The following is a 27,717-nucleotide window of genomic DNA, read 5'->3' as shown; positions in this document are numbered from 1 at the left end:
CGCAATAAAATGAATCACTTACCTTTGAAGATCTTCATCTGATTGCAATCAAAAGGGTCCCAGTTACACAATAAATGGTAGTTTTGTTTGATAAAGTCCCTATTTATATCCCAAAAACTCAGTTTTGTTGGTGCGTTTTGTTCAGTATTCCACTGGCTCAAAGGCGGTCAAAACATGCAGACGAGTACATCCTAATAGTACCGGTAAAGTTCATTGAAACATGTCAAACGATGTTTATAACTAATCCTCGGTGTCAATTATAGAAATAATCGATAATATTTCAACCAGACAATAGAAAGGAAAAATAACGCAAACCAGTAATGCATGCTTCCCCAGTCCCCTAACCAAAAAGTAATTTTTCTTCGTCGTTTTTCAGAAAACAAACCTGAAACCGTGCCTAAAGACTGTTGACATCTAGTGGAAGCCATAGGAACTGCAATCTGGGCCCTAACCAATTACATAGTAAATAGGCTTTCAATGGAAAACCACTCGCATCAAACAAATCCCACTTCCTGGATGGATTTTCCTTGAGTTTTTGCCTGCCATATCAGTTCTGTTATACTCACAGACATTATCTTAACAGCTTCAGAAACGTCAGGGTGTTTTCTAGCCAATTCTACCAAGTACATGCATATCCTAGCTTCTGGGCCTGAGTATCAGGCAGTTTACTTTGGGCACGTCATTCATCCGAATTTCCGAATACTGCCCCCTGTCACTAAAAAGTTAAGCACATATTCTTATTTACAATGATGGCCCAGGAACAGTGGGTTAACTGCCTTGTTCAGGGGCAGAATCACAGATTTTCACCTTGTCAGCTCGGGATTCAACCTAGCAACCTTTCGGTTACTGGCCCAACGCTCTAACCACTAGGCTACCTGCCCCTACCTGCCTTCACTAATCACTTTAAATAATGCCACTTTAATGTCTACGTATCCTACATTACTCATCTCATATGTATATACTGTATTCTATACCATCTACTGAATCTAGCCTATGCCGCACGTCCATCGCTCATCCATATATTTATATGTACATAGTCTTATTCATCCCTTTACATTTGTATGTATAAGGTAGTCATTGTGATTTTGTTAGATTACTTGTTGGTTATTACTGCAATGTCGGAACTAGAAGCACAAGCATTTCGCCTCACTCGCATTATCTGCTAACTATTTGACCAATAAAATTTGATTTGATTTCATGTTGCAGATAAAAAGCACGACAAAGACCCGGAACGCCTTCAAAGAATCTAACTTATTAGTTTCAAATGACTACAAATGCATGTCAATACACGCTACAGCTACACGATAGAGACACAGTATGCTAAACACGTGTACACATGTCCAACAGGACCGCAAGCTTTGCCAAGTTGTCCATATGATTAGCATTTAGCAATGCTTGTGTATTTGACAGGTAGTGTAGCTCCTCCTAGCATAGCATTAGCACTCAAATGCTAGGCTGTTTCAATCAACAGCTACTCATTAGCGCCCACGCACAGCAGCAATCCACAGTGTTTCTGAAGGGAGTCTAGTTAGGCAGTGACAGTGCTGTCTCTCCAAGGAGGACTCTTCATTGACTGATTGTTTACTGTAGCAGCCAGCGCTAATCAGCAGCGGCTGACTCAGGAAAGGCTAAAGCAGTATTTCTCCATGTGAGGGCTGAAGAGAAGATGTGCTAGTAGGCTAATCAGCAGTTAGCTGTTAGAAAATGGTCTTGTTTTGACTGCTAACTGGTGTTGGCATGATAGTGTGTGTGGAATGAGAGGATTTTGCGATTTCCAGCTGATCAGTAGCGTAAATGTGCAGATGTTATGTTGAGTTTAGCCCATAGTTAACCTATGAGCTTAGCCTATAGACTTAACCTATGAGTTTAGCCCATAGACTTCAAATATAATTTTATTTGTCACGTGCCGAATACAACAGGTTTAGAACTTACAGTGAAATACTTACAAGCCCTTAACTAACAATTCAGTCTTTAGAAAATATCCCCCCCCAAAAAAAATTACAGATAAGAATAACAAATAATTCAAGAGCAGCAGTAAATAACAATAGCGGGGCCATTTACAGGGGGTACCGGTGTCAATATGTACATGTAGGTAGAGTTATTAAAGTGACTATGCATAGATAATAGCAGAGAGTAGGAGCAGTGTAGGGGGGGGGGGGCGTACTGGGCCGTACACACTACCCTCTGTAGTGCCTTGCGGTTGGAGGCCATGCAGTTGCCAAACCAGGCAGTGATGCAACCCGTCAGGATCCTCTTGATGGTGCAGCTGTAAAACCTTGTGAGGATCTGAGGACCCATGCCAAATCTTTTCAGTCTCCTGAGGGTGAATAGGTTTTGTTGTGCCCTCTTCACGACTGTCTTGGTGTGCTTGGACCATGTTAGTTTGTTGGTGATGTGGACGCCAAGGAACTTGAAGCTCTCAACCTGCTCCACTACAGCCCAGTCGATGAGAATGGGGACATGCTCGGTCCTTTTTTTCATGTAGTCCACAATTATCTCCTTTTTCTTGGTCACGTTGAGGGAGAAGTTGTTATCCTGGAACCACACGATCAGGTCTCTTACCTCCTCTCTATAGGCTGTCTCATTTTTGTCAGTGGTCAGGCCTACCACTGTTGTGTCATCAGCAATCTTAATGATGGTGTTGGAGTCATGCCTGGTTGTGCAGTCATGAGTGAACAGGTAGTACAGGAGGGGACTGAGAACGCACCCCTGAGGGGCCACCGTGTTGAGGATCAGAGTGGCTGATGTGTTGTTACCTGCCCTTACCACCTGGGGTGCCTGTCAGGAAGTCCAGGATCCAGTTGCCCATAGACTTAACCTAGGAGTTTAGCCAATATTGTTAACCTATGATTTTAGCCCATAGACTTAACCTAATAGGAGTTTAGCCCATAGAGTTAACCTCTAGCGACGAGCAATCCCGTATCCGGGAGCGTAATCATAGCCTCAAGCACATTACCATAACGCAACTTGGCAGTTGGGTTTCTCCTTAGTAGCAAACGGAAAAGTACTTGCAGCTGAAGATTATGCAATAATTGCAACGGAGGACACCAAGCGACCACCTGGTAAATGTAGTCTCTTAGGGTCAATCTTCCAATGATATGCCTACAAATACGTCACAATTCTGCAGACACCTTGGGGAAAACGTGGAAAAGGTAAGCTGACTCCTAGCTCCTCCACAGCCATATAAGGAGTCATTGCCATGAGGTGGTTTCAAAAAATGCGGCACATCCTGATTGTATTTGTATCAGTTCTGTGGCACTCACAGACAATATCTTTGCAGTTTTGGAAACGTCAGAGTGTTTTCTTTCCAAAGCTGTCAATTATATGCATAGTCGAGCATATTTTCGTGACAAAATATCTTGTTTAAAACGGGAACGTTTTTCATCCAAAAATTAAGAGCGCCCCGTATATCGAAGAAGTTAACCTAATAGGAGTTTAGCCCATAGAGTTAACCTAATATGTGTTTAGCCAATAGAGTTAACTGAATATGAGTTTAGCCCATAGAGTTAACCGAATAGGAGTTTAGCCCATAGAATTAACCTAATATGTGTTTAGCCAATAGAGTTAACCGAATAGGAGTTTAGCCCATAGATTTAACCTAATAGGAGTTTAGCCCATAGAGTTAACCGAATAGGAGTTTAGTCCATAGAGTTAACTGAATAGGAGTTTAGCCCATAGAGTTAACCGAATAGGAATTTAGCCCATAGAGTTAACCGAATAGGAATTTAGCCCATAGAGTTAACCTAATTGGAGTTTAGCCCATAGAGTTAACCTAATTGGAGTTTAGCCCATAGAGTTAACCTAATATGAGTTTTACCTATGAGTCTGGACAGAAGGATTGTTTTTTGGAGGGAATAAGAAGTGAACGGTGTGCAAGGAATGACCAGGAACTCAAGGATGTGTGCCTCAGTAAAGTAAAGAAGACACTTCTCCTCTTTTCGGTCTGAAGGAGTCATATTATCAGCATGGCTCCTATTTGTGGTCCGAGTGATGAAAACTGGTCCCTTGTACACCGACCCTTTTGCATAGTCACAGGAAGCGGTCAATGCACACTGAAGATAAATAATGACATGTGATAGGATGACATCTATATTTGCCTCATACAGTATTGGCTGTTGGTATCTGGTTATGGGGTTATGTATCTGTCCTTTGGTGCTTCTATGTCTTTCACTCCAGTGTTAATTTGCTAAACTGAAATTACTTCGCTACTATGGCCTATTTATTGCCTTACCTCCTCATGCCATTTGCACACACTGTATACTTTTTTTTCTATTGTGTTATTGACTGTACGCTTGTTTATTCCATGTGTAACTCTGTGTTGTTGTTTGTATCGCACTGCTTTGCTTTATCTTGGCCAGGTCGCAGTTGTAAATGAAAACTTACAACTAGCTTACCTGGTTAAATAAAGGTGAAATACTTAAAAAATAATCATTTTATATATATATTAACAAAATATGTTAGGTTTGCTGGTCATTGTTCTGACTTAATATTCCCTTGCTCCTTGGTGAAACAGATATATTGTCCATGGAAGGTTAATCCATTACTTTATATTTCACAATACTTTGAGGACTTTAGTGGCTTAACCATCCCACACATTGACACAGTTCAGTGTTCCAGAACGACAGTCCAGTGTTCCAGCCCTTTTGCTTGTGTACAAATACAGTCAATATTCCCCAGAGAGGGAGAGAAGGAGAGGAGAGAAAAAAGGGATGGAAAGTCAGGAAAAACAAACAGGGGGAGGGAGGGGGGGAACAAACTAATATGGTTTGGTGGTGGATCTTCCTTCCATCGTGTGTGTGTGTGTGTGTGTGTGTGTGTGTGTGTGTGTGTGTGTGTGTGTGTGTGTGTGTGTGTGTGTGTGTGTGTGTGTGTGTGTGTGTGTGTGTGTGTGTGTGTGTGTGTGTGTGTGTGTGTGTGCGCACACCCCGGAAAAGGGGGAAGCAGGGCAAGAAAATTAGACTAACAGAGGAGTCGGCAATAGATGGAGGGGAGGACATGGAGAGAAGAATGATAAGGAAAGAGATGGAGTAAATATATGGTAAGAAGGGTGGGTAGAGCGAGAGAAGGGTGGGTAGAGGGAGTTGGGGAGGGAGAACAGGGTGGGTAGAGGGAGACAAGGGAGGTTTGAGGGAGTAGAGAGAGGCAAGGGTGATAGAGGGAGTAGGGGAGTGAAACGAGGGTGGGTGGATGAGGGAGATTATTTGTATTTATTTAACCAAGAACAAATTCTTATTTACATTGACAGCCTACCGTGGAACAGTGGGTTAACTGCTTTGTACAGGGGCAGAGTGACATATTTGTAACTTGTCGGCTCTGGGATTCGATCCAGTAACCTTTCGGTTTCTGGCCCAAAGCTATAACCACAAGGCTACCTGCAGCCCCCATTGGAGAGAAGGTGGGTGGAGGGAGTAGAGGGAGAGAAGGGTGGGTAGAGGGAGTAGGGGAGGGAAAGAAGGGTGGGTAGGAGAGAAGGGTGGGTAGGGGGAGTAGAGGGAGGGAAAGAAGGGTGGGTAGGGGGAGTAGGGGATGGAGAGAAGGGTGAGTAGAGGAAGGAGAGATCAGCAAAAAGCAAATATCCAAAAAGATTGCATAGAGAGAGGGACACAGCAAATGTGATAGTTAGAGGTGGAGAGAGAGAGAGAGTTTGGAAGACAGGAGGAGGACACGGCTGAGACTCGTACCACTTTCTTCTCTAGATGGAACTGAGAGAAGGATGAGGAGAATAATGAGGAGAGGTTGAGAGCTGAAGGCTTCCATATGCACCACACAGTGCACCACACTGACCCATTAACTAGACAGAGGATATAAGGAGGTCTCAATGTATTGCTTTTTGACGACCAGGGTCCAGTGTACCAAAATATTAAAGGAAAAGTTCATAAGAAGTCATTAGTTCTTTGAGCAGTTTTCCAAAACCATTGTTGCAAGTTGCACTTTAGATGTTTTTGTTGCCCTTCTGCATCACTTTACACAGATCTCCGCTAAACAGCAATATTTTTTATCTGTCTCTCTGTGCTGCGTGTCTGTTTTCACTCAGATGCCTACTACTGTTAGTCTACCACTGTTCTGTTTCTGTATCTAGTCTACTACTGTTCTGTATCTAGTCTACTACTGTTCTGTTTCTGTATCTAGTCTACTACTGTTCTGTATCTAGTCTACCACTGTTCTGTATCTAGTCTACTACTGTTCTGTTTCTAGTCTACTACTGTTCTATTTCTGTATCTAGTCTACTACTGTTCTGTATCTAGTCTACTACTGTTCTGATTCTGTATCTAGTCTACTACTGTTCTGTTTCTGTATCTAGTCTACTACTGTTCTGTATCTAGTCTACTACTGTTCTGTATTTAGTCTACTACTGTTCTGTATCTAGTCTACCACTGTTCTGTATCTAGTCTACTACTGTTCTGTATCTAGTCTACCACTGTTCTGTATCTAGTCTACTACTGTTCTGTTTCTAGTCTACTACTGTTCTGTTTCTGTATCTAGTCTACTACTGTTCTGTATCTAGTCTACTACTGTTCTGATTCTGTATCTAGTCTACTACTGTTCCGTTTCTAGTCTACTACTGTTCTGTATTTAGTCTACTACTGTTCTGTTTCTGTATTTAGTCTACTACCGTTCTGTATCTAGTCTACTACTGTTCTGTTTCTGTATTTAGTCTACTACTGTTCTGTATCTAGTCTACTACTGTTCTGTTTCTGTATCTAGTCTACTACTGTTCTGTTTCTGTATCTAGTCTACTACTGTTCTGTTTCTGTATCTCGTCTACTACTGTTCTGTTTCTGTATCTAGTCTACTACTGTTCTGTTTCTGTATCTCGTCTACTACTGTTCTGTTTCTGTATCTAGTCTACTACTGTTCTGTATCTAGTCTACTACTGTTCTGTTTCTGTATCTAGTCTACTACTGTTCTGTTTCTGTATCTCGTCTACTACTGTTCTGTTTCTGTATCTAGTCTACTACTGTTCTGTATCTGTATCTAGTCTACTACTGTTCTGTTTCTGTATCTAGTCTACTACTGTTCTGTTTCTGTATCTAGTCTACTACTGTTCTGTATCTAGTCTACTACTGTTCTGTTTCTGTATCTAGTCTACTACTGTTCTGTATCTAGTCTACTACTGTTCTGTTTCTGTATCTAGTCTACTACTGTTCTGTATCTAGTCTACTACTGTTCTGTTTCTGTATCTAGTCTACTACTGTTCTGTATCTGTATCTAGTCTACTACTGTTCTGTTCTGTATCTAGTCTACTACTGTTCTGTATCTAGTCTACTACTGTTCTGTATCTGTATCTAGTCTACTACTGTTCTGTATCTAGTCTACTACTGTTCTGTATCTAGTCTACTACTGTTCTGTATCTAGTCTACTACTGTTCTGTATCTGTATCTAGTCTACTACTGTTCTGTATCTAGTCTACTACTGTTCTGTTTCTGTGTCTAGTCTACTACTGTTCTGTTTCTGTGTCTAGTCTACTACTGTTCTGTTTCTGTATCTAGTCTATTACTGTTTCTGTGTCTAGTCTACTACTGTTCTGTATCTGTATCTAGTCTACTACTGTTCTGTATCTGTATCTAGTCTACTACTGTTCTGTATCTAGTCTACTACTGTTCTGTTTCTGTATCTAGTCTACTACTGTTCTGTTTCTGTGTCTAGTCTACTACTGTTCTGTTTCTGTATCTAGTCTACTGTTCTGTTTCTGTTCTGTCTAGTCTACTACTGTTCTGTTTCTGTATCTAGTCTACTACTGTTCTGTATCTGTTACTACTGTTCTGTTCTGTATCTAGTCTACTACTGTTCTGTTTCTGTATCTAGTCTACTACTGTTCTGTATCTGTATCTAGTCTACTACTGTTCTGTATCTAGTCTACTACTGTTCTGTTTCTGTATCTAGTCTACTACTGTTCTGTTTCTGTATCTAGTCTACTACTGTTCTGTTTCTGTATCTAGTCTACTACTGTTCTGTTTCTGTATCTAGTCTACTACTGTTCTGTTTCTGTATCTAGTCTACTACTGTTCTGTTTCTGTATCTAGTCTACTACTGTTCTGTTTCTGTATCTAGTCTACTACTGTTCTGTTTCTGTATCTAGTCTACTACTGTTCTGTTTCTGTATCTAGTCTACTACTGTTCTTTTTCTGTATCTAGTCTACTACTGTTCTGTATCTGTATCTAGTCTACTACTGTTCTGTATCTAGTCTACTACTGTTCTGTTCTGTTTCTACTACTGTTCTGTTCTAGTCTACTACTAGTCTACTACTGTTCTTTTTCTGTATCTAGTCTACTACTGTTCTGTATCTGTATCTAGTCTACTACTGTTCTGTATCTAGTCTACTACTGTTCTGTATCTGTATATAGTCTACCACTCTTCTGTATCTAGTCTACTACTGTTCTGTTTCTGTATCCAGTCTACTACTGTTCTGTTTCTGTATCTAGTCTACTACTGTTCTGTTTCTAGTCTACTACTGTTCTGTTTCTGTATCTAGTCTACTACTGTTCTGTTTCTGTATCTCGTCTGTATCTAGTCTACTACTGTTCTGTTTCTGTATCTAGTCTACTACTGTTCTGTATCTAGTCTACTACTGTTTCTGTATCTAGTCTACTACTGTTCTGTATCTAGTCTACTCTGTTTCTGTATCTAGTCTACTGTTCTGTTTCTGTATCTAGTCTACTACTGTTCTGTTTCTGTATCTAGTCTACTACTGTTCTGTTTCTGTATCTAGTCTACTACTGTTCTGTATCTAGTCTACTACTGTTCTGTTTCTGTCTAGTCTACTACTGTTCTGTTTCTGTATCTAGTCTACTACTGTTCTGTTTCTGTATCTAGTCTACTACTGTTCTGTTTCTGTATCTAGTCTACTACTGTTCTGTATGTTCTGTGTCTAGTCTACTACTGTTCTGTTTCTGTCTATACTAGTCTACTACTGTTCTGTTTCTGTATCTAGTCTACTACTGTTCTGTTTCTGTATCTAGTCTACTACTGTTCTGTTTCTGTATCTAGTCTACTACTGTTCTGTTTCTGTATCTAGTCTACTACTGTTCTGTTTCTGTATCTAGTCTACTACTGTTCTGTTTCTGTATCTAGTCTACTACTGTTCTGTTTCTGTATCTAGTCTACTACTGTTCTGTTTCTGTATCTAGTCTACTACTGTTCTGTTTCTGTATTAGTCTAGTCTACTACTACTACTGTTCTGTTTCTGTATCTAGTCTACTACTGTTCTGTTTCTGTATCTAGTCTACTACTGTTCTGTTTCTGTATCTAGTCTACTACTGTTCTGTTTCTAGTCTACTACTACTGTTTCTGTATCTAGTCTACTACTGTTCTGTTTCTGTTTCTAGTCTACTACTGTTCTGTTTCTGTATCTAGTCTACTACTGTTCTGTTTCTGTATCTAGTCTACTACTGTTCTGTTTCTGTATCTAGTCTACTACTGTTCTGTTTCTAGTTCTGTTTCTGTATCTATCTACTGTTCTGTAGTCTACTACTGTTCTGTTTCTGTTTCTAGTCTACTACTGTTCTGTTTAGTCTACTACTGTTCTGTTTCTAGTCTACTACTGTTCTGTTTCTGTTTCTAGTCTACTACTGTTCTGTTTCTGTTCTGTATCTAGTCTACTACTGTTCTGTTTCTGTATCTAGTCTACTACTGTTCTGTTTCTGTATCTAGTCTACTACTGTTCTGTTTCTGTATCTAGTCTACTACTGTTCTGTTTCTGTATCTAGTCTACTACTGTTCTGTTTAGTCTACTACTGTTCTGTTTCTAGTCTACTACTGTTCTGTTTCTGTTTCTAGTCTACTACTGTTCTGTTTCTTCTAGTCTACTCTATCTAGTCTACTACTGTTCTGTGTTCTGTTTCTAGTCTACTACTGTTCTGTTCTAGTCTACTGTTTTCTGTAGTCTACTACTGTTCTGTTTCTGTATCTAGTCTACTACTACTGTTCTGTTTCTGTTTCTAGTCTACTACTGTTCTGTTTCTAGTCTATCTAGTCTACTACTGTTCTGTTTCTGTTTCTACTATCTAGTCTACTACTGTCTACTACTGTATCTAGTCTACTACTGTTCTGTATCTAGTCTACTACTGTTCTGTTTCTGTATCTAGTCTACTACTGTTCTGTTTCTGTTTCTAGTCTACTACTGTTCTGTTTCTGTTCTGTATCTAGTCTACTACTGTTCTGTATCTAGTCTACTACTGTTCTGTATTCTACTACTGTTCTGTTTCTGTATCTAGTCTACTACTGTTCTGTTTCTAGTCTACTACTGTTCTGTTTCTGTATCTAGTCTACTACTGTTCTGTATCTAGTCTACTACTGTTCTGTATCTAGTCTACTACTGTTCTGTATCTAGTCTGTTCTGTATCTAGTCTACTACTGTTCTGTTTCTGTTTCTAGTCTACTACTGTTCTGTTTCTGTTTCTAGTCTACTACTGTTCTGTTTCTAGTCTATCTTGTTCTGTACTGTTACTACTATCTAGTCTACTACTGTTCTGTTTCTGTCTACTAGTCTACTACTGTTCTGTATCTAGTCTACTACTGTTCTGTATCTAGTCTACTACTGTTCTGTATCTAGTCTACTACTGTTTCTAGTCTACTGTTCTGTCTATCTAGTCTACTACTGTTCTGTCTATCTAGTCTACTGTAGTCTACTACTGTTCTGTTTCTAGTCTACTACTGTTCTGTTTCTGTCTACTCTAGTCTACTACTGTTCTGTATCTAGTTCTGTTTCTGTTTCTAGTCTACTACTGTTCTGTTTCTAGTCTACTACTGTTCTGTTTCTGTTTCTAGTCTACTACTGTTCTGTTTCTGTTCTGTATCTAGTCTAGTCTATCTACTGTTCTGTATCTAGTCTACTACTGTTCTGTTTCTGTTTCTAGTCTACTACTGTTCTGTATCTAGTCTACTACTGTTCTGTATCTAGTCTACTACTGTTCTGTATCTAGTCTACTACTGTTCTGTACTACTGTTCTAGTCTACTACTGTTCTGTTTCTAGTCTACTACTGTCTACTACTCTTCTGTTCTGTTTCTAGTCTACTACTGTTCTGTTTCTAGTCTACTACTGTATCTAGTCTACTACTGTTCTGTTTCTGTATCTAGTCTACTACTGTTCTGTATCTAGTCTACTACTGTTCTGTTTCTAGTCTACTAGTCTACTAGTCTACTACTGTTCTGTTTCTAGTCTACTACTGTTCTGTTTCTGTTTCTAGTCTACTACTGTTCTGTTTCTGTTTCTAGTCTACTACTGTTCTGTTTCTGTATCTAGTCTTCTGTATCTAGTCTACTACTGTTCTGTTTCTGTTTCTAGTCTACTACTGTTCTGTTTCTGTATCTAGTCTACTACTGTTCTGTTCTGTTTCTAGTCTACTACTGTTCTGTTTCTAGTCTTCTAGTCTACTACTGTTCTGTTTCTACTACTGTTCTGTATCTAGTCTACTACTGTTCTGTATCTAGTCTACTACTGTTCTGTTTCTAGTCTACTACTGTTCTGTTTCTGTTTCTAGTCTACTACTATCTAGTCTACTGTTGTTCTGTATCTGTTTCTAGTCTACTACTGTTCTGTTTCTGTATCTAGTCTACTACTGTTCTGTTTCTGTATCTAGTCTACTACTGTTCTGTTTCTGTTTCTCGTCTATACTAGTCTACTACTGTTCTGTTTCTAGTCTACTACTGTTCTGTATCTAGTCTACTACTGTTCTGTTTCTAGTCTACTACTGTTCTGTTCTAGTCTACTACTGTTCTGTATCTAGTCTACTACTGTTCTGTATCTAGTCTACTACTGTTCTGTTTCTGTTTCTAGTCTACTACTGTTCTGTATCTGTTTCTAGTCTACTACTGTTCTGTTTCTGTTTCTAGTCTACTACTGTTCTGTTTCTGTATCTAGTCTACTACTGTTCTGTATCTAGTCTACTACTGTTCTGTATCTACTACTGTTCTGTTTCTAGTCTACTACTGTTCTGTTTCTGTTTCTCGTCTACTACTGTTCTGTATCTAGTCTACTGTTGTTCTGTATCTAGTCTACTACTATCTAGTCTACTACTGTTCTGTATCTAGTCTACTACTGTTCTGTTTCTAGTCTACTACTGTTCTGTTTCTGTTTCTAGTCTACTACTGTTCTGTATCTAGTCTACTACTGTTGTTCTGTTTCTAGTCTACTACTGTTCTGTATCTAGTCTACTACTGTTCTGTATCTAGTCTACTACTGTTCTGTTTCTAGTCTACTACTGTTCTGTATCTACTACTGTCTGTATCTAGTCTACTACTGTTCTGTCTTCTGTTCTGTTTCTGTTTCTAGTCTACTACTGTTCTGTATCTAGTCTACTACTGTTCTGTTTCTAGTCTACTACTGTTCTGTATCTAGTCTACTACTGTTCTGTATCTAGTCTACTACTGTTCTGTATCTAGTCTACTACTGTTCTGTTTCTAGTCTACTACTGTTCTGTTTCTAGTCTACTACTGTTCTGTTTCTAGTCTACTACTGTTCTGTATCTAGTCTACTACTGTTCTGTATCTAGTCTACTACTGTTCTGTATCTAGTCTACTACTGTTCTGTATCTAGTCTACTACTGTTCTGTTTCTAGTCTACTACTGTTCTGTTTCTGTCTACTACTGTTCTGTATCTAGTCTACTACTGTTCTGTTTCTAGTCTACTACTGTTCTGTATCTAGTCTACTACTGTTCTGTATCTAGTCTACTACTGTTCTGTATCTGTTTCTAGTCTACTACTGTTCTGTATCTGTATCTAGTCTACTACTGTTCTGTATCTAGTCTACTACTGTTCTGTATCTACTACTGTTCTGTTTCTAGTCTACTACTGTTCTGTTTCTGTTTCTAGTCTACTACTGTTCTGTATCTAGTCTACTACTGTTCTGTATCTAGTCTACTACTGTTCTGTATCTAGTCTACTACTGTTCTGTATCTAGTCTACTACTGTTCTGTATCTAGTCTACTACTGTTCTGTATCTAGTCTACTACTGTTCTGTATCTAGTCTACTACTGTTCTGTATCTAGTCTACTACTGTTCTGTATCTAGTCTACTACTGTTCTGTATCTAGTCTACTACTGTTCTGTATCTAGTCTACTACTGTTCTGTATCTAGTCTACTACTGTTCTGTATCTAGTCTACTACTGTTCTGTTTCTAGTCTACTACTGTTCTGTTTCTGTTTCTCGTCTACTACTGTTCTGTATCTAGTCTACTACTGTTCTGTATCTAGTCTACTACTGTTCTGTATCTAGTCTACTACTGTTCTGTATCTAGTCTACTACTGTTCTGTTTCTAGTCTACTACTGTTCTGTATCTAGTCTAGTCTACTACTGTTCTGTATCTAGTCTACTACTGTTCTAGTCTACTACTGTTCTGTTTCTAGTCTACTACTGTTCTGTATCTAGTCTACTACTGTTCTGTATCTAGTCTACTACTGTTCTGTTTCTAGTCTACTACTGTTCTGTTTCTGTTCTGTATCTAGTCTACTACTGTTCTGTATCTAGTCTACTACTGTTCTGTATCTAGTCTACTACTATCTAGTCTACTACTGTTCTGTTTCTAGTCTACTACTGTTCTGTTTCTGTTTCTCGTCTACTACTGTTCTGTATCTAGTCTACTACTGTTCTGTATCTAGTCTACTACTGTTCTGTATCTAGTCTACTACTGTTCTGTATCTAGTCTACTACTGTTCTGTTTCTAGTCTACTACTGTTCTGTTTCTGTTTCTCGTCTACTACTGTTCTGTTTCTAGTCTACTACTGTTCTGTATCTAGTCTACTACTGTTCTGTATCTAGTCTACTATCTAGTCTACTACTGTTCTCTGTGTCTACTACTGTTCTGTATCTAGTCTACTACTGTTCTGTTCTAGTCTACTACTGTTCTGTTTCTGTAGTCTACTACTGTTCTGTTTCTAGTCTACTACTGTTCTGTATCTAGTCTACTACTGTTCTGTATCTAGTCTACTACTGTTCTGTTTCTAGTCTACTACTCTTCTGTATCTAGTCTACTACTATCTAGTCTATTACTGTTCTGTTTCTAGTCTACTACGCTTCTGTATCTAGTTTACTACTATCTAGTCTACTACTGATCTGTTTCTAGTCTACTACTCTTCTGTATCTAGTCTACTACTGTTCTGTGTCTAGTCTACTACTGTTCTGTTTCTGTATCTAGTCTACTACTGTTCTGTATCTAGTCTACTACTGTTCTGTATCTAGTCTACTACTGTTCTGTATCTAGTCTACTACTGTTCTGTATCTAGTCTACTACTGTTCTGTATCTAGTCTACTACTGTTCTGTATCTAGTCTACTACTGTTCTGTATCTAGTCTACTACTATCTAGTCTACTACTGTTCTGTTTGTAGTCTACTACTCTTCTGTATCTAGTCTACTACTATCTAGTCTACTACTGTTCTGTTTCTAGTCTACTACTGTTCTGTATCTAGTCTACTAGTCTACTACTATCTAGTCTACTACTGTTCTGTTTCTAGTCTACTACTGTTCTGTTTCTGTTTCTGTATCTAGTCTACTACTACTGTTCTGTTTCTACTGTGTATCTAGTCTACTACTGTTCTGTTTCTAGTCTAGTCTACTACTGTTCTGTTTCTAGTCTACTGTGTTCTGTATCTAGTCTACTACTGTTCTGTATCTAGTCTACTACTGTTCTGTATCTAGTCTACTACTGTTCTGTATCTAGTCTACTACTGTTCTGTATCTAGTCTACTACTGTTCTAGTCTACTACTGTTCTATCTAGTCTACTACTCTGTTTCTAGTCTAGTCTACTACTGTTCTGTATCTAGTCTACTACTGTTCTGTTTCTGTATCTAGTCTACTACTGTTCTGTATCTAGTCTACTACTGTTCTGTATCTAGTCTACTACTGTTCTGTTTCTGTTTCTAGTCTACTACTGTTCTGTATCTAGTCTACTACTGTTCTGTATCTAGTCTACTACTGTTCTGTATCTAGTCTACTACTGTTCTGTATCTAGTCTACTACTGTTCTGTATCTAGTCTACTACTGTTCTGTATCTAGTCTACTACTGTTCTGTATCTAGTCTACTACTGTTCTGTATCTAGTCTACTACTGTTCTGTATCTAGTCTACTACTGTTCTGTTTCTGTATCTAGTCTACTACTGTTCTGTATCTAGTCTACTACTGTTCTGTATCTAGTCTACTACTGTTCTGTATCTAGTCTACTACTGTTCTGTATCTAGTCTACTACTGTTCTGTATCTAGTCTACTACTGTTCTGTATCTAGTCTACTACTGTTCTGTATCTAGTCTACTACTGTTCTGTATCTAGTCTACTACTGTTCTGTATCTAGTCTACTACTATCTAGTCTACTACTGTTCTGTATCTAGTCTACTACTGTTCTGTATCTAGTCTACTACTGTTCTGTATCTAGTCTACTACTGTTCTGTATCTAGTCTACTACTGTTCTGTATCTAGTCTACTACTGTTGTTCTGTATCTAGTCTACTACTATTCTGTTTCTAGTCTACTACTGTTCTGTTTCTAGTCTACTACTCTCCTGTATCTAGTCTACTACTATCTAGTCTACTACTGTTCTGTATCTAGTCTACTGTTGTTCTGTATCTAGTCTACTACTATCTAGTCTACTACTGCTCTGTTTCTAGTCTACTACGCTTCTGTATCTAGTCTACTACTGTTCTGTTTCTAGTCTACTACTCTTCTGTATCTAGTCTACTACTATCTAGTCTACTACTGTTCTGTTTCTGTATCTAGTCTACTACTGTTCTGTTTCTAGTCTACTACTATCTAGTCTACTACTGTTCTGTTTCTGTATCTAGTCTACTACTGTTCTGTTTCTGTATCTAGTCTACTACTGTTCTGTCTACTACTGTATCTAGTCTACTACTATCTAGTCTACTACTGTTCTGTTTCTAGTCTACTACGCTTCTGTATCTAGTTTACTACTGTTCTGTTTCTAGTCTACTACTCTTCTGTATCTAGTCTACTACTGTTCTGTTTCTAGTCTACTACTCTTCTGTATCTAGTCTACTACTGTTCTGTTTCTAGTCTACTACTGTTCTGTTTCTGTATCTAGTCTACTAATGTTCTGTTTCTAGTCTACTACGCTTCTGTATCTAGTCTACTACTGTTCTGTTTCTAGTCTACTACGCTTCTGTATCTAGTCTACTACTGTTCTGTTTCTAGTCTACTACTCTTCTGTATCTAGTCTACTACTATCTAGTCTACTACTGTTCTGTTTCTAGTCTACTACTCTTCTGTATCTAGTCTACTACTATCTAGTCTACTACTGCTCTGTTTCTAGTCTACTACTCTTCTGTATCTAGTCTACTACTATCTAGTCTACTACTGTTCTGTTTCTAGTCTACTACTCTTCTGTATCTAGTCTACTACTATCTAGTCTACTACTGCTCTGTATCTAGTCTACTACTCTTCTGTATCTAGTCTACTACTATCTAGTCTACTACTGTTCTGTTTCTAGTCTACTACGCTTCTGTATCTAGTTTACTACTGTTCTGTTTCTAGTCTACTACTCTTCTGTATCTAGTCTACTACTGTTCTGTTTCTAGTCTACTACTGCTCTGTATCTAGTCTACTACTCTTCTGTATCTAGTCTACTACTATCTAGTCTACTACTGTTCTGTTTGTAGTCTACTACGCTTCTGTATCTAGTTTACTACTGTTCTGTTTGTAGTCTACTACTCTTCTGTATCTAGTCTACTACTATCTAGTCTACTACTGTTCTGTTTCTAGTCTACTACACTTCTTTATCTAGTTTACTACTGTTCTGCTTCTGTATCTAGTCTACTGTTCTGGTTTCTGTCTATTTTCCATCTTCTTCCTTTTCCTTTCCTATCTGCTTCTTCCTTCATTCTGTCTCTGTCAGAGCAAAAGGAGAGGCAAGTGGCGCTCTCTCCCTCTTTGACTCCCTCAATCTATCTCTCTCACTCTCCATGGTTCTGATTTATGTGTGTGTGTGTGTTTGTGTGTGTGTGCGCACGTAGAAAAAAACATTTTGACTTACACCACATGTATTGAAACTCTGCGACACGTTAGCGTCCACTCGTTCAGAGTGTGTGCGCACATAGAAAAAAAACATTTTGACTTACACTACATGTATTGAAACTCTGCGACATGTTAGCGTCCACTCGTTCAGACTGGTCTTACTCCCTCATTCATAAGAATACAAGCCCGAACGATTTCTAAAGACTGTTGACATCTAGTGGAAGGCATAGGAACTGTAAATGGAGTCCTAAGTCAATGGATACTGTAATGGCATTGAATAGAAAACTACAAAACAAAACAAATAACTACTTCCTGAATTGATTTTTCTCAGGTTTTCGCATGCTAAATCTCTGTTATACTCACAGACACTATTATTACTATTACAGACACTATTATAACAGTTTTGGAAACGTGAGAGTGTTTTCTATCCAAATCTACCAGTTATATGCATATCATAACTTCTGGGCCAGAGTAGCAGGCCTTTTAATTTGGGCATGCTTGTCATCAAAAATTCCGAATGCAGCCCCCTACCCTAGAGAGGTTAATCATTGGCCAGTACGGAGAACTAAGTAAAACCCGAAGTCCAATCCCTTGCTCCATCCATGGATAATTTAGGAAATGGCTAATTGTAGCAAGCTAGCCTCCGGAGGACAACCACACAAGGAGATGCAACAATTCAAGTTGTTTCTGTCAATGACATTTTGCTTTTGATTTGGTGTGATTGGTGTTAATCCAAATCCAAACTGGCTTCCCTTGACACTTTCTTTGGTGCGCCAGGACAATTTACATATGAGTACACTTAGTATACCTCAAGTATAACTTGATTTGATTTGATTTGAAAGCTGATTGGCTTTTGTTTTATACTTTTTTGTTATCAAGGGAGGCTAAATGTTCCCTGGCTTTCCTTGCATTCAAAGCTACAGGCGGCAACAATGTCATACTCTTTCTGACCAGCCAGGATCAGATAGATACGCTACACATACTGAGACAGAGGGTCACTGATTCGCTCGCTCGGAAGTCGGAAGTGTACATACACCTTAGCCAAATACATTTAAACTCAGTTGTTCACAATTCCTGACATTTAATCCTAGTAAAAATTCCCTGTCTTAGGTCAGTTAGGATCACCACTTTATTTTAAAAATGTGAAGCCAGAATAATAATAGAGAGAATTAATTATTTCAGCTTTTGTTTCTTTCATCACATTCCCAGTGGGTCAGAAGTTTACATACACTAAATTAGTATTTGGTAGCATTGCCTTTAAATTGTTTAACTTCTGTCAAACTTTTTGGGTAGCCTACCACAAGCTTTCCACAATAAGTTGGGTGAATTTTGGCCCATTCCTCCTGACAGAGCTGGTGTAACTGAGTCAGGTTTGTAGGCCTAGTTGCTTGCACATGCTTTTTCAATTCTGCCCACAAATGTTCTATAGGATTGAGGTCAGGGCTTTGTGATGGCCACTGCAATACCTTGACTTTGTTGTCCTTATAAGCCATTTTGCCACAACTTTGGAGGTATGCTTGGGGTCATTGTCCATTTGGAAGACATTTGCAACCAAGCTTTAACTTCCCGACTGATGCCTTGAGATGTTGCTTCAATATATCCACATAATTTTCCAACCACATGATGCCATCTATTTTGTGGAGCGCACCAGTCCCATCTGCAGCAAAGCAACCCCACAACATGATGCTACCACCCCCGTGCTACCACCCCCGTGCTACCACCCCCGTGCTACCACCCCCGTGCATGGTTGGAATGGTGTTCTTCGGCTTGCAATCCTCCCCCTTTTTCCTCCAAACATAATGATGGTCATTATGGCCAAAGAGTTGTATTTTTAGTTTCATCAGACCAGAGGACATTTCTCCAAAAAGTATGATCTTTGTCCCCATGTGCAGTCTGGCTTTTTTATGGCGGTTTTGGAGCAGTGGCTTCTTCCTTGCTGAGCAATCTTTCAGGTTTTGTCGATATAGAACTCGTTTTACTGTGGATATAGATACTTTTGTACCTGTTTCCTCCAGCATCTTCACAAGGTCCTTTGCTGTCGTTCTGGGATTGATTTGCACTTTTCGCACCAAAGTACGTTCATCTCTAGGAGACAGAACACATCTCCGTCCTGAGCGGTATGATGGCTGCGTGGTCCCATGGTGTTTATACTTGCGTACTACTGTTTGCTCCCAAGGATGAACCAGACTTGTGGAGGTCTACAGATTTTTTTTCTGGTGTCTTGGCTGATTTATTTAGATTTTTCCCATGATGTCAAGCAAAGAGGCACTGAGTTTGAAGGTAGGCATTGAAATACATCCACAGTTACACCTCCATTTGATTCAAATTATGTAAATTAGCCTAACAGAAGCTTCTAAAGCCATGACATACTTTTCTGGAATTTTCCAAGCTGTTTGCAAATAAATAAATTAAAAATTCTACAATGTGATTTTCTGGATTTTTTTTCTCATTTTGTCTGTCATAGTTGAAGTGTACCTATGATGAAAATTACAGACCTCTCTCATCTTTTTAAGTGGGAGAACTTGCACAATTGGTGGCTGACTAAATACTTTTTTGCCCCACTGTATGTGAATAAACCATGAAGGTGTGTGTTGTCTTTGATTGATTATTGTGAGGCACGGGAGTGATTCAACTTTAATCAGTAGGTGAGAGGGAATTGTGCTTATAAGGCCTAAACGATCTGCCCCCCTTTCTTACCCTTTACACACATGCACACCACGGCACCCCACCCTGCTATGAATAAATATTGATGTCAGTAATGTATCAGGGAGGTGTGCGTGGCTTCACTACAACAGACCTCTACATCCCATCTCCACAGTAGGTCCCTGTGTGGGGGGACAAACCTGAATCACCCTGGTGATTTGGCAGCTAAAACCGTGTATGTGTGTGCCTGCAGTCATTCCATATTCTGATTGGTTTTTCGGGAGGACGATGGGGCCTCTCTCGCGCTCTCTCTCTCACCCCTCTGCATTCCTCTTATCTCTCACACACTCGCTCCATCTCCTTACCCTTTTATCTCTGTCTCCCGCTCCATCCTGTGAAGCCGACAGTTCCTTGGCATGCCTAGGTGTGGTTGTCTCATGCGAGACCCTTGTTTCCAGACATCCTCTGTTCTTCTTACTCCTCCTTTCTCACTATATCCCTATATTTCTCTCGGGTGAGTTGGGCAGTGTTAGACTGGGAGGGAGGCGAAGACTGGTATGGGGGCAGGGTTTTTCTCCAGCCAAGCAGCAACAGAACTGTTCTTGTCCTCTGTCTCTTGATCTCTCTCTCCCCTCTCTCTCTCCTCCTTCTCTCCCCCTCTCTCACTTCCTCTCTCTCTCCTCCTTCTCTCCCCCTCTCTCCCTTTCCCTCTCCTCTCTCTCATCTCTCTCTTATTCACTCACTCCTTTCACTACCCTTTTATTTTACTTGTCTTAACCAGGTTGTCAAAACTCTGCTACATTACTGGAGTCCAAAAAGAAGCTAACATACCTTACGACTGAAAACTCTGCTACATTACTGGAGTCCATATAGAAGCTAACATACCTTACGACTGAAAACTCTGCTACATTACTGGAGTCCAAAAAGAAGCTAACATACCTTACGACTGAAAACTCTGCTACATTACTGGAGTCCATATAGAAGCTAACATACCTTACGACTGAAAACTCTGCTACATTACTGGAGTCCATATAGAAGCTAACATACCTTACGACTGAAAACTCTGCTACATTACTGGAGTCCATATAGAAGCTAACATACCTTACGACTGAAAACTCTGCTACATTACTGTAGTCCATATAGAAGCTAACATACCTTACGACTGAAAACTCTGCTACATTACTGGAGTCCATATAGAAGCTAACATACCTTACGACTGAAAACTCTGCTACATTACTGGAGTCCATATAGAAGCTAACATACCTTACGACTGAAAACTCTGCTACATTACTGGAGTCCATATAGAAGCTAACATACCTTACCACTGAAAACTCTGCTACAGTACTGGAGTCCATATAGAAGCTAACATACCTTACGACTGAAAACTCTGCTACAGTACTGGAGCCCTTATAGAAGCTAACATACCTTACGACTGAAAACTCTGCTACAGTACTGGAGCCCTTATAGAAGCTAACATACCTTACGACTGAAAACTCTGCTACAGTACTGGAGCCCTTATAGAAGCTAACATACCTTACGACTGAAAACTCTGCTACAGTACTGGAGCCCTTATAGAAGCTAACATACCTTACGACTGAAAACTCTGCTACAGTACTGGAGCCCTTATAGAAGCTAACATACCTTACGACTGAAAACTCTGCTACAGTACTGGAGCCCTTATAGAAGCTAACATACCTTACGACTGAAAAGTTGGATGAAAGTTGCATAAATGTTGGTGAGCATTGCATTCACCCTGAGTAAAGTTGCCCAATAAATATATAATGCCTTTTAAATAAGTAATATTTCTCTCAAAAATATGCCTGGAAATGTTCAAGAAGTCCTTCAAGATCAGTCCAAAAGTATGACTTTTATTTTTATGTATGCTGTGAATATTAATTTGATTTTAGAGTCTGTAGACAGAAATAAAATTGTTCAATCACAATGTGGTGAATGAATGAACCAACCAATCATGGACTGTGACATTGCTGTGTGCATGCATCCTTATCTGCTGTATATGCACGTTGCTGTGTGCATGCATCGTTATCTGCTGTATATGCACGTTGCTGTGTCGTGTTTACTTTTACAGATTTACATAATTTTTTGCAAGTCAGATAAGAGCAAACTCTTATTTACAGTGACGGCCTACTATGTGATATTATGGCATATTATGTGAAATGACTGGACCGCAATGTTAAAATTAGTCAACCGAGTGCCACTCTATAATTTTGCCGATAGTGGCAAATAGATGGATCAAATATCTTGTATTGTGATCAAAGGTCATAGTTAGATGCTTACATGCCTTTTATCTGTTGCCCAGATTGTGTCTTCACAAAGTGTCTTAGAGTAGGAGTTCTGATCGAGGATGTGTGCTTGAGAGACATGTTGAACAAGAAGGATTACTCCTATTAATCATCTACATTCATATTAAGAACTTGATTATTAAAACATATCATGGCACTTTTTCTTGGATTTCCAAATGTCTCTACTGAGAGAAACAAGAGATGGCCATTGTACTTCTATTATTAGTCTATTATGCTTGTGTGCTTTATATTCAAGTGATACACGAATGTAAAACCTAGAAATGGATAGTAGTGTAATTACTGTATAAAACTTGTTTTTATTCATCAACTTTTCAGACAACAAAAAAAGTGAATAATGGAAACAGAAATGAAGGCATCGCAATAGTTCAGTTCAAACTTTATTGTCCCCAAATGGAAATGTGTTTTCAGGCGAGGTACACTGATAAAAAATACGCACCATAAACTGACAGCAACAACAATGTCTTTCAGTTGAACATCAGGGGCATTTTAACAACATTATAACAAAATAACAACATTATAGTTTAACTTATCGTTACTGTGTTTCTATGGTTTCAGTATAACTATGAGGGTAATGACATCAGTGACCTGCCCGTGGACCTATCTGTGGTGTGGAACGGCCACTTTGTCATCGACAACCCCTTCAACATCCAAGGTAAGCACTAGGCTTTAGCTCAGAGGGGTAAGCACTCTCTTGTTATACAGCAAATGGTTTGTTGAACAACACTCATATGATCTGAAGACTTGTGTCAGCTCCCCAAGCAAATGCCTGGGCTTTAGCTCAGAGGGTTAACACAGTCTTGAGGTATGCCAGAAGAATTTTCTATCACTTATTGTCACTGCTTGCCTGATGTGTTGTGGGAGCTTCACTTAACCAAGGCACTCTAGCCACATGAGTAAACGGCCACAGAGAGGGCAGTAGCATGGAGATTGAGTTTTATGTAAGCTACCACTGCATGTTAAATAATTTATAGGGTGACCAAAAAGGGCTAGGGAAAGCTAAGTCTGGAAGTGATATTCTGGCTTTTACACGCTATATCGTTCAAATATACTTTCTAAATAGCTGGCTAAGTTTCCGCCATGGTAAAATACAACTGTGTGGATGGCAACTGTGTTGCATGTGTAAAATTGATTCGAAACTACAGTGCCATACAGTCCTTTTGTGTGATTTAGAAAGGCAATAGTGCATGCACATGTTATACACACACACACACACACACACACACACACACACACACACACACACACACACACACACACACACACACACACACACAGCCTCAGGACTAGACAGTCACTTTACACTCTTGTGATGTCTTCACTTTTTTAAACTCAATTACCGAGGCAGCAAGTAGATGTGTGTGTGTGTGTGTGTGCATGCCTTCATGTGTTTGTGCATTCAGAAAGTATTCAGGCCCCTGGACTTTTTCCACATTTTGTTACGTTACAGCCTTATTCTGAAATGGATTTTTAAAAACATTTTCCCTCCTCAATGTACATTACATTACATTTAAGTCATTTAGCAGACGCTCTTATCCAGAGCGACTTACAAATTGGTGCATTCACCTTATGACATCCAGTGTACACTCAATACATTGCAAAATGTACAAAGCAAAATCCGTTTTTTATGAATGTTAGCAAATTTAAAAAATAACTGAAATATAACATTTACATAAGTATTCAGACCCTTTTCTCAGTACTTTGTTGAAGCATATTTGCAAGCAATTAAAGCCTCAGGTCTTCTTGGGTATGACGCTACAACCTTGGCACACCTGTATTTGAGGAGTTTCTCCCATTCTTCTCTGCAGATCCTCTCGAGCTCTGTCAGCTTGGATTGGGAGAGTCGCTGGACAGCTATTTTCAGGTCTCCAAAGATGTTCGATCGGGTTCAAGTCCGCGCTCTGGCTGGGCCACACAAGGACATTGAGACTTGTCCCGAAGCCACTCCTGCGTGGTCTTGGCAGTGTGCTTAGGGTCGTTGTCCTTTTCGAAGTTGAACCCCAGTCTGACATCCTGAGTGCTCTGGAACAGGTTTTCATCAAGGATCTCTCTGTAACTTTCCCTCGATCCTGACTAGTCTCCCAGTCCCTGCCGCTGAAAACACATCCCCCTGTATGATGCTGCCACCACCATGCTTCACCGTAGGGATGGTGCCAGGTTTCCTCCAGTCGTGACGCTTGACATTCAGACCAAATGGTTCTATCTTGGTTTCATCAGACCAGAGAATCTTGTTTCTCATGGTCTGAGTCCTTTAGTGCCTTTTGGCAAACTCCAAGCAGGCTGTCATGTGCCTTTTACTGAGGAGTGGCTATCGTCTGGCCACTCTACCATAAAGGCATGATTGGTGGAGTGCTGCAGAGATGGCTGTCCTTCTGGAAGGTTCTCCCATCTCCACAGAGGAACTCTGGAGGTCTGTCAGAGTGACCATCAGGTTCTTGGTCACCTCCCTGACCAAGGCCATTCTCCCATGATTGCTCAGTTTGCCTGGGCGGCCTGCTCTAGAAAGAGTCTTGGTGGTTCCAAACTGGTACCCTTCCCCAGATCTGTGCCTCAACACAATCCTGTCTCGGACCTCACTGTTCGGTTTTTGCTCTGACATGCACTGTCAGCTGTGGGACCTTATATCGTCTGTTGTGTGCCTTTCCAAATCATGTCCAATCAATTTAAGTTACCACAGGTGAACCCCAATAAAGTTGTAGAAACATCAAGGATGTTCAGTGGAAACAGGATGCACATTAGTCTCTTAGCAAAGAGTCTGAATACTTATGTAAATAAGTTATTTCTGTTTTTATTTTTAATACATTTGCAAATAATTCAGAAAACCTGTTTTCACTTTGTCATTATGGGGTATTGTGTGTAGATTGATAATATTTGTATATATTTAATTCATATTAGAATAAGGCTGTAACTTAAAAAATGTGGAAAAAGGGAAGGGGTCTGAATAGGTTCTGAATGTGCTGTACGTGTGTGTTTAGCACACCGTGATTAAACACACAACTAGGGAGTAGGGAAAAAAATAAGTTTTCTTCCACGGATAATTACTAGTGAAATTGTGTAGCCTTAATAACGGCCAGCATTTTGCTGTTGTTGTCGCCATGGCAGCGGGGGGTTGTAAAAGCAGGGGCTCCTGCTGTGATGCAAGATATAAGATAATGTCACATTTAGGGAAATGTTTGCTAATGCCTCTGCAGCCAAAGCCCACCACAATACAGACCCAGACACAATGTACCAGAATGTCACAATGCCTGAGTAGTGAGTACAATGCATCTCAATATGGAGGATGAGTGGGTGAGTTGGGTAGTGTTAGACCGTTGGGAGGGGTAGACTGGTATGGGGGCAGGGTTTTTCTCCAGGCAAGCAGACCGAGGACTAGAACTGATCTCTCTGTCTCTGTGTCTCTCTCTCTCTGTGTCTCTCTTTCTCGGTCTTTGTCTCTCTGTCTCTGTCTCTGTCTCTCTCTGTCTCTCTGTCTCTGTCTCTGTCTCTCTCTGTCACTGTCGCTATCACTGTCTCTATCTGTCTCTGTCTCTCTCTCATCCTCATTTTAACTAAGATAACCATCTAATGGTGCTCCCTTGCTTAATCCCTGATATGTAAATGTAATTAAATCACTCATTTAGTATCATTTAATTGGCCCATGGTTGCTTTCAAGTTAAATCGTGACCAATGGGATTTGAGGGGCTGAAAACTATTCCTCTGTCAAATTCTTGCGGTCATTTGAAGTAGAGCTTCGCTTCAGTGCATATAAAAATGTTTTATTCAAAGCTGTCATCAAGGCAAAGGGTGGCTACTTTGAAGAATCTCAAATATAAAATATATCTTGATTTGTTTAACATTTTTTTGGTTGCTACATGATTCCATATGTGTTATTTCATAGTTTTGATGTTTTCACTATTATTCTACAATGTAGAAAATAGTACAAATAAAGAAAAACCCTTGAATGAGTAGGTCCAAACGTTTGACGTGTGTGTGTGTGTGTGTGTGTGTGTGTGTGTGTGTGTGTGTGTGTGTGTGTGTGTGTGTGTGTGTGTGTGTGTGTGTGTGTGTGTGTGTGTGTGTGTGTGTGTGTGTGTGTGTGTGTGTGTGTGTGTACACTACCATTCAAAAGTTTGGGGTCACTTAGAAATGTCCTTGTTTTTGAAAGGAAAGCAAATTTTTGTCCAATAAAATAACATAAAAATTGATCAGAAATACAGTGTAGAAGTTGTTAATGTTGTTAATGACTATGTAGCATGAAACGGCTGAATTTTAATTGAATATCTACATAGGCATACAGAGGCCCATTGTCAGCAACCATCACTCTTTTGTAGGCTTACACATTTTGGGGAATATTCAGAGGTGGAAATATACGCATATTAATACCTTTTCAATTGAGATGTTTTTTGCATTGGATATATTTGCCTTATCAAATGGAGACAGAAACATAAACATTTTACTTCATAATAAGTAGACATAATTGCAAATGATTAAATCCTTCCAATAGAAATAAAAAACAATTTAGTTATGAATTTAACTTTAATGAAAAGATTTGACTCTTCACATGGGATGATTTCACTGAACAACAAAAGAAAGGGTATATTGAATGATCCCCAATGATCCATCACATCTCCCAAAAATATTTTCAACAAACATCTGTAATATGATGGTCTAGAAACTAAAGCTTTGGTTGTCTTCCTCTTAGGCTTCCGTGTCTTCTCCCTGGACCTCCTCAATGTCAACCTCTTGAACATCAGACTCTGAGGCCTCATCTTCACTGTCACTTTCCAACCTTGTTGAGGGTGGCTTGTTTTCAGGCTCAAAAAGACTCAAATTTGCCCGGATGGCGACCAATTTTTCAACCCTTGTGTTGGTCAGCTGGTTGCGTGCTTTAGTGTGTGTGTTCCCAAACAAGGACCAGTTGCGCTCTGAGGCGGCTGATGTTGGTGGGATTTGGAGGATGATGGAGGCAACGGGAAAGAGCCTCAGATCCACAAAGTCCCTTCCACCAGCAAGCTGATGAGATATGTTGGCACGGCTGCCATATTGCATCTCCATCCCAAAGCCCTTGCTTGGAAGTGTACTTCACCAGACTGCCAAGAACCTTGCCCTAATCCAGGCCAAGATGGCGAGACACGGTAGTGATGACACCATAGGCCTTGTTGATCTCTGCACCAGACAGGATGTTCTTGGCAGCATACTTGGGGTCCAACATGTACTCTGTGGGTGTATGGTCTTCAGGGAGAAGTCTTCACGCTTTTTGATGTATTTCAGAACTGCAGTTTCCTCTGCTTGGAGCAACAGTGAAGTGGGCAGGGCAATATGGATTTTTTTCTTCTTACATCTGCAAGTAGAGTCTGAACATCAGACAGGATGGCATTGTCTTCCTCAATTAGTGCAATAGCTGCTGCTATAGGTTTCAGGAGTTTACGGCTGCTTACCACTCTCTCCCAAAATATATCGTCCAGTAGGATCCTCTTGATGGAGCTGTCCATATCGGCAAACTGTGATATGGCCGTTTATTGGAGAGACTATATCCCCTCCAGGAGACTGTCAAACATGATGACAACACCACCCCAACTGGTGTTGCTGGTCGGCTTAAATGTGGTGCTCTTATTCTTCTCACTTTTCTTGGTGAGGTAGATTGCTGCTATAACTTGATGACCCTTCACATACCTAACCATTGCCTTGGCTCTCTTGTAGAGTGTATCCATTGTTTTCAGTGCCATGATGTCCTTGAGGAGCAGATTCAATGCATAAGCAGCACAGCCAATGGGTGTGATGTGAGGGTAGGACTCCACCATTGACTCTTTCCTCCATTGA

At 39.8% G+C, this 27,717-nt stretch overlaps 1 protein-coding gene across 4 annotated transcripts in view; it reads left to right on the top strand.

The window, feature by feature from the left end:
• LOC118399705 (plexin-A1-like) overlaps positions 1-27,717 on the top strand; it is a 365,392-nt gene that overhangs the window by 236,957 nt on the left and 100,718 nt on the right. For 3 of the 4 annotated variants that reach the window (XM_052473927.1, XM_052473928.1, XM_052473929.1), the window contains exon 11: positions 22,477-22,573. In XM_052473927.1, the coding sequence (XP_052329887.1) occupies positions 22,477-22,573 (97 nt within the window). Of the gene's footprint in view, positions 1-22,476; positions 22,574-23,726; positions 25,862-27,717 lie in introns of those variants that run through there. The other variant, XM_052473930.1, reaches the window with a different exon arrangement.

Source organism: Oncorhynchus keta, chromosome 21, assembly GCF_023373465.1.
Source record: "Oncorhynchus keta strain PuntledgeMale-10-30-2019 chromosome 21, Oket_V2, whole genome shotgun sequence".
Taxonomy (NCBI): domain Eukaryota; kingdom Metazoa; phylum Chordata; class Actinopteri; order Salmoniformes; family Salmonidae; genus Oncorhynchus; species Oncorhynchus keta.
Note: the sequence above shows the minus strand (reverse complement) of the source record. Positions and strands in the feature narration are given on the sequence as shown.